At 39.5% G+C, this 7,932-nt stretch overlaps 1 protein-coding gene across 1 annotated transcript; it reads right to left on the reverse strand.

The window, feature by feature from the left end:
* Positions 1-244: 244 nt before the first annotated feature.
* Positions 245-6,743, reverse strand: LOC134220694 (elongation of very long chain fatty acids protein AAEL008004-like). Its single transcript, XM_062699796.1, has 4 exons — positions 6,572-6,743; positions 6,312-6,502; positions 6,118-6,255; positions 245-728 (listed from the first exon to the last, which is right to left on the reverse strand). Exons 1-4 carry the CDS (start codon positions 6,630-6,632, stop codon positions 318-320), a joined length of 801 nt encoding a protein of 266 aa, XP_062555780.1. The 5' UTR covers positions 6,633-6,743; the 3' UTR covers positions 245-317.
* Between the last annotated feature and the right edge of the window lie 1,189 nt (positions 6,744-7,932).

The raw sequence follows: 7,932 nt of genomic DNA on the forward strand, positions 1-7,932 counted from the left end.
CGGAAAATGCTTCGGATTTCTTTCAATTCCTTGTTTTTTTTAGGAATCCATTAAAAATTCCATTAAAAATGTCTCCAAAGTTTCAGAAAGAAGGGGATCTATGTTAGAATCTGAAATGAAGGAATGCCGAAAATGTGGAAGATTTAAAGTCTTAATCTTGCCTCTCTGTACATGGGTTTGTTATTGGACAAAGAAATTAATTACGCATATATGAAGTTCTCATATGAATAAAAAGATTGATTAATTTGTTTTACAGAGTGGTTTAATTCATCCTCACAGAGTTACTCTCAACAAGGATCAGATTTTTTTGTGACCAATCACTTAATCTTCCGCCTTCCGTACGCCTTGGTGTAGAAGTCCCAAAACAGCACCATCATGAATACGTTTTGAATCAGTGGCAGCCCGAGCCAGAACTTCGGAATGGCGCAGTCCAGCCCGAATGCGATCGGTGTCCCAAAATGGAACACCAGGTAGGCGAACTGGACCATCTGCAGCAGGGTGATGTACTTCTTCCAGTTGGCGTTCTTGGTCAGATCCGGTCGGTACACGGTGAGGAAGAAGTAGAAGTACATTACCGCGTGGACCAGGGTGTTGCACAGTCCCAGCATCGAGAAGTGCCCACCCGGGAAGAAGCGATTGCAGATGTAGGATCCGAACATGATGGCGGAATGGTGGTACACGTGGAGAAACGTGACGTGGCTTTGCTTTTTACGCAGCACGAAGAATACCTGTAGAAGAAAAGATATGATCAAAATGTGTCTGCAATTGGCAATACACTGGGGTCTCTTTTTACGCGGGTCGCTTCTTACGCGACTTTTTTTACGCGGATTTTGGGATTTACGCGGTTTTAATTTTTTACGCAATTTTCCGAACAAGTCTTGAAATCACGTGAAAATTGTAAAAAGTTGATTTTTATCGGTTTTTGCAAAAGTCGTTTTTTCGCGGATTTCGGTTTTTTCGCGGTTTTCAAAAAAATATTCTAAATCCCTTTCAAAGAAAAAGTGAGAAGCGAGAAGAGAGAAGTAGTGAATACACCCAATATTTTGTTTACACGGTTGGTATTCTTCAATTTCCCGGTTAACCTGATTTTCACAGCGTTTTAAATACCACCTGAATTTTTTCGTCGTAAAGGTCGCTAAAGGTCGTAATCAACTAAAACCCACCCGTGTAAAAAAAGAACCGGGTGTAGTGAGAAGTAAGAACTGAGAAGTAAGAAACGAGTGGTGTGACCCGAAAAGCAAAAAATGAGAAGCGAGAAAGAAGATGTAAAAAGTGGATGAGAAGTGAGATGTGTGAAGTGAGAAGGGTAGGAAGGGAGAAATGATAAGTAAGAAAACGGTAGCGGAAACGGTAAAACGGTAAGGAATGATATGCGAGTAGTGAGAAGTAAAAGGTGGGCAGTGGAAAGTGATTTTTGAAAAGTGAAAAGTGAGAAGTAAATAGTGAGAAATGAGAAGTTTTATGTAAGATGAAAGAAGTGAGGAACAAGAAGGGAGAAGTGGGAAGGCAGAAATGAGAAATTAGAAGTAAGAAGTAAGAAGTGAGAAGGGAGAAGTAAGAAGTGGGGAGCGAGAAGTGAAAAGTAAAAAGTGAGACGCAGGAAGTCAGAAGTGAGAGGCGAGAAATAAATAGTGTGAAGTGAGAAATGAGATAAATGTGTGAGATTTGAAAAATGAGAAGTGAGAAACGAGAAGTGATAAATGAGAGCCGAGAAATGAGAAGCTATAAGTGAGAAGTGAGATTTAGAAGTGAGAAATTCGATACGAGAAGTAAGGTGTAAGATGTGCGAAACGAGAAGTGATAAGTGAGAGCCGAGAAATGGGTTGGAAGCGACAAATGAGAAGTGAAATTGAAAAGTGAAAAATTCAATACGAGAAGTGAGATGTAAGATGTGAGAAGCGACAAATGAGAAGTGAGAAATTCAATACGAGAAGTAAGAAGCCAAAATTGAATGGAGAGAACTGGGTTGTGAGAAGTGAGATGGGAGAAGGGAGGAGCGAGAAATGAAAAGTAGTAAGATGTGAGAAGGGAAGGCAAGAAGGGCGAAGTTAGATGATAGAAGTGGGGAATGGGAAGTAAGAAGTGAGAAGTGAGAATTGAGGAGCGAGAAGTGCAAAGTGAGAGATGAGAAGTGAATAGTGAGAAGTGAGAAATTAGATAAAGATGTGATATGTGAAAAGTGAGAAGTTATAAGTGAGAGCCGAGAAATGAGAAGCTACAAGTGAGAAGTGAGATTTAGAAGTGAGACATTCGATACGAGAAGTGAGAAACGAGAAGTTATACGTGGAAACCGAGAAGCGAATGGAGAGAAGTGAGTTGTGAGAAGTGAGTTATGAGAAGTGAACAGTGAGGAATAAAAAGCAATTTGTAAAATGTGAGAAGTGACAAGGGACAAGAGAGAAGTTAGAATGGATAAGTGAGGTGTGTGATGTGTGATGTGAGAGGTGAGAAGCAAAAAGTTGAGAAGTGAGAAGTGAGAATCGATATGTGAGAAGTGAGAGGCGAGAAATGAAAAGTGAGAAGTGAGATGTAAAATGTGGAAAAATAATATAAAGATGGGAGATGTGAGAAGTGAGAAGGGAGAAGTGTACCACGCGAATGTGACGTCACACGTTTCATTGCTTGGATTGCAATCGTGGCGTCATGCTCGTTTACCTGCACTAGTTGAGAGTTCGTTTGGCTACCCTCATCTTCGCCTCAGCTCGTCTATAGAACCTACAGTGTCTATAATCTAGACTACTTTCCGATTTCGGTACAATATTAAGACCACTACCCGGGATGTGGGTGGTGGTCGAGTAACTCGATAATATTATTGAGTTCGCAAGCAAAAGCAGAACATCATTAATTAACTGAAACAGAACCTGCTGGTGTTTGAGTCGTAAGACAAGAACAGGACGCTTTTATCAGCCACCCGGGAGGAGTGAGAAGGCCGACAAAGGTGCCACAACTGAGGCCTTCTCCTTTCTTGGAACATCGACTATGGCAGAAGAGGCGATTGATTTCGCCCTGACGGCCAACGAGGAAAACATTGCGCCTAACCAAAACGGCTCAGGCAGCAAACCGGCGAAGGTGTTCAGAGCAAAGCCAAGCAGTAGGCGACAGTAGGTCAAACGTCGCGGTCGTCTTGATGGAGCAGATCGGGATGTAGTGATGCCCGAAGGGCGTTAACCCGAGAAGGCGACTTCTCGGCCAAAAGAAGCGAAAGGCACCAATCAAACGCAAGTCACCGGGCCGCAAGAGGGTACCTGCTGGCCAGTACCATCAGAACAAGGGACCGAAAATCTCTGGCAGCTGGTCAGTAGCTCAAAGCGGAAGTCGAGCGCATCTCGACCCGCAAAGAAAGTTAAGGACAGAGTAGAGGCCTTGCTGCTCAAAACCGATAAGCATAAGTACGCCAACGTCGAAGCAGGTGACGGAAAAGCTTTCGGCGCTGGAACAGGACGCACGAAGCGTCAGACGCACAAAGACTGGTGAAATGATCTTGGTGCTGAAACGTGGAGCTAGCGGGACGACTGGCCAAAGAGATCTTGGGTGACGGCGCCGAGGTGAGGTCGTTGGGAACGGAAGTGATCTTCCAGTGCAAGCAACTGGACGAGGTCACGAACGCGGACGACGTCGTCTCTGCCGAGAGAGCAGTGCGGTACAAAGGTCGTCTATTTGGCACGCAGCTAGCCTACCCTAGTTAATGGAGCGAGGGATGTTGAAATCGGCTGGTCAGTAAGCCCAATAAGCAAACTGGACTGGTAGGGGAGGAGGTTCGGTTGTGGGCACCCCTATGTATCTTTTGACAGATAAGAGATGCTGTCATTCTGACAACCATCATTTGTTTGTTATAGTAGCATCATATTTTGTGCTCAATATCAAACCTGATGGGCATCTCTACTTTGAACACGAAAGTTTTTTTTGGCCTTTTCAAAGTGTCATAAATTGATGATGATGATGGTCCCGCCACATACCACTACAAAGGTTTGAGCTAGACGATTTGTCTTCAAGATATTTGATTGTGATCAATTTAATCAGATTTTGCAAAACAATAAACTATCCGATTATTTTCACAGATATAAACAACAAAACAAATTATCATCGCCTTCCAGCAAAAAAAAAAAATAAATAAGTAAAAAGAACCGTTGAGTTCTACTGCAGATGTCATCAGTGATACAGCAAGTCCGATACAAAAACAAAACTTGTGATACCTCTCGCATGATGCCAAAAGTTTCGTCAGGAAGCGCGTACTCAAACCATTCTCGCTAGTACCAATCAATTTACTGTACAAAGCTCGATAACATTCAAAACTTGTGTTACCTCTCCGTAGATACCAAAAGTTTCGAGAAAAATCGCGTTCTATCTGAGAGCTCACTACTTTTCTATAGTATCTTTCAAACAGTTTAAAATATTTCAAATTGTAGATAAATACAAAAAAAGTCATTTATACCTGTATTACGCGCGCGATTCTCAGACTTTCGTAGACTGCACATAAAGAATAAAAGTTAAAATACATCAACAAATAAAATACCCTCATTGTTGCGGCACCAGACAACACCATACGAACAGTGGGTGAAAAGTGCGGTGGATGAAGTTTGGTAGGTGAATTCAGCGCACTTCTCTTGGACTGCTGTCAACATTGATAAACGAAATTAATCAAAACAAAACATAATCGTTAGATGGTGAATGGTGATAAATTGATATTATTGTAGTTTAAAGTATGTTATTCGAGAAGCGGAGAATCATAAATTAATTAGTAGTGAAAAGTAAGTTGCAGACTAATGTGAACAGAGAGAAGTGTTAATTGAATATATAATTTACAGTAATTGAGCTAATACAGTTAGCCAGAGTAGAAAGTGTCGGATAGCGGGAAAAGTAGTGAAAAACTATTCATGTAAGAAATTATTAACAAGTTTATATTTGAACTATAGATAATATACATTATTTCAGTTTTGAGCTGCAATACCAAAAGCTGCTACAAAAACGTAGTTTTCTCGAGATCCGAACACTCATAATCATCAAGGCGAGCAATATAGTCTGTGAGCGCCCTAATGAAATAACAAATCATTTACATCCGTCCAAACAAAAATATCCGTTATCATAAACTTCGTCAAGATACACAATTAGTCAATAATGAAAACTTAAATAAATAGCTGTTTAAAAAACAGTTTTCACGTGTGAAATGCAAAGTCTCTTGAACTGTGATATTGTACTTGCTCGCTTGATGTGTGCAGGTATCGAATTGAAAACATTTATTCCTTTATAAAACAATGAATTTTGTGAAGCACCATGCAAAAAATAAGGTGTTCTCATTTCTTCCGCGTTTCTAGTATTATATCCATGAATGTCACTTCCTCTTTCAATTCGATTACACAAATATCGTGGCAGCAATCTATTTATTATTTTAAAAATGAACACCATAGTCAAATAAACAATTCTCTGCTTCACTGATAATTATTGTGAAGCGTCCAACAAAAATGAGGAGGAAGTGAATCGATTACATCTCAAAATCAAACGGATTACTTTATTCTGCAAACGCTGTAACCTCGATATTTGTGTTTCATTAGCTAGAAATAAAATGGAAGCACAAAAGTCCAAGTGAGGAGAGATGATTGACTTGTACAACCGTATTTTACTCGCAACAGTTAATTCGTTTTTTAATCGACATAAAATTGACATACAAATGTCGGCATAAGATCAACCAGGGCCAAAGTTATGGACCAAACAAAAAAGGGTGCCCACAACCGAACCTCGAGTTACATGGCTACTTACACTACTCGAAACAAAAAACTATCAAATTTTGCTACAATTTTATCATAAAAATAACATATTTTGTTAGAAATTTACAACAGATACAAAATATATTGTTTTCTGTGCAGTTACAAGTCGTGATAGGTCTCCAGATTGTGATCAACATTCAGAAATAACGCCTTCTGACTACTGAACTAAAGCGGACTGTAAACAGACAATTTTCTTCTATAATAGCACTGCCGGCCACTGGAGGTTACCCAAAAGGCAAGATATATACATTGAAGGATGCATTGCGACTCACTTATCAATTTGAATTCCATTAGAACCTTGAAGTAAGGTGCTTTAAGTCCTTCCACATTTCAAAGCGTTGTTTGTTCTACTTACCGTATCTATTAGATCCGACACTTTCAGCAAATAGTATAAATGCACGAGTTTAAGTTCTCTCAATGCTAACGGATGGTTGGAGTAGTCCACCGGTTGGCACGTCAACGAAATTCTCATAGCAACTGCCACCCTCACTCCCTGAAATGTTCTCGTATTAATATTCTTCTCAAATAATACGCATTTTCTATGCAAACCTCAATACAAAGGTAGAGATTCGCCAACACCTGTAGGATATTATAAATCAGGATCAGCTTCTTCAAATCGAACGGCTTCCGGTTTGCCATCCACCGGGGACCCAGTTTAAGTACAAAGTATAAATAAACAGCAACAATCCCGACAGGCACCCATGGGGGATTCATCAGAAAGTTATCTGCATTTCGAGGATCTTGAAACAGCAATAAAGGATCTTTATATAAAAAATGCTGTAACACTCCGTTGACAGAGAACTCCTTACCCTGGGCCTCACAAAAGTACCGATCATAACCATTGTACAGAGCCTTCAGCACCAGCGCCATTTTGAATCACTGTTCAACACACTTAATCACGACCAACGTGGTTTCATGCAGCACGATCGGATCTTCTAATGGTACTGTTTAAAATCGCACACCCGTCTTCTCTGTTGGCGAGCAACCCATTCGCGTCGCCCCAATCAATTCAAATTAATTCTAATTCAATGTTAACGTAGGTCAACGCTGCACTGCGATCGATTGAACACACGAACGGGTGAACGCCATGACGGCTTTGGATAACACGTTTGAAGAATTCAGAATTTGATTCAACCACCGTTTCGAGTACCAACGTAAGAAAAAAAACTTTCAACGGGAAGCATGGTAATAAACTCCAATGAATATATTATAAAGCGACATTTTGCGTTTACAGCGTATCGATCGATTAGCATTGACTAAGGTTAAAATGTATACTAATTAGGGATTGACTTTCCAACGAATTGTGTTCAGTGATTGTTATTATTACTTGGTATCACGTGTCGATCATTGGCGTCACTAGAACCTATTTTATGTGAAACAATTTTCCGTTTTCATGCTACAACAAAATGATTTATTTAACTGCCATGGAAATTTCTGATGAGGAAGTGCAATGTAATCTTATTCTATTTTCTTCTTCTTTGCGGATAATACATTAATTCCGTAAGGGATTTTTCTGGGTTTTTCCTCCATTTTATCAAACAATTTATTTTTATTTATATGGAGCGTAAGAAAATGATAGACTACCACTCCCCCCATAAGCCCTTACATAAGTGCACGGCCACTCATATAACAATGCTTATAAGATGATCAAACAAATAGTTTTGGCATAAGCTCAAACATCTCACTCTTCGCTATCATTCATCTACCGACAGGGTTTTGAAAAATTCACAATCGATGCACCGCAGTGGGCGCAATCATACTGAACAGTATTCGATGTTACGGCAGAGATTGCAAACGTTTTTTTATCTTCAAGGCTTGGCGCATGAGAATTGAAAAACCCTATTGATCGCAACTTGAAGATTTTTTTCGAATCTTTGGTAATCTAATGGAACTTACAAAAGAATTCGTGAAGGATTTTCCGAAGAGATTCGTAGAAGAAATTGTTAAGAAATTTTTGGAGAAATCGCTAGAAAAAAATCCGAAGGATTTTCTGAAAAAAATTTCGAGAAAATTTGGAAATGTATTTCCATAAATATCGATAAAAAAAATTAACTCTGAACAAAAAATTTAAACATTCCCTTGGAAATTCCTCGAAAATTCAAAGAAGGAATTACATATAAGCAAATTTTGAAAGTCATTTTTAAATTTCTTCATGAATTCTTTTAGGAAT

This window comes from Armigeres subalbatus, chromosome 3 (assembly GCF_024139115.2).
Source record: "Armigeres subalbatus isolate Guangzhou_Male chromosome 3, GZ_Asu_2, whole genome shotgun sequence".
Taxonomy (NCBI): domain Eukaryota; kingdom Metazoa; phylum Arthropoda; class Insecta; order Diptera; family Culicidae; genus Armigeres; species Armigeres subalbatus.

Excerpts from the sequence above, each read along its gene's own strand:
- LOC134220694 (XM_062699796.1), bottom strand. The coding sequence starts at position 6,632 with ATGGCGCTGGTGCTGAAGGCTCTGTACAATGGTTATGATCGGTACTTT. Across the intron at positions 6,503-6,571 it reads GTACTTTTGTGAGGCCCAGG|ATCCTCGAAATGCAGATAAC; the intron begins GTAAGGAGTTCT and ends TGCTGTTTCAAG. Across the intron at positions 729-6,117 it reads TGTCGGATCTAATAGATACG|GTATTCTTCGTGCTGCGTAA; the intron begins GTAAGTAGAACA and ends TTTCTTCTACAG.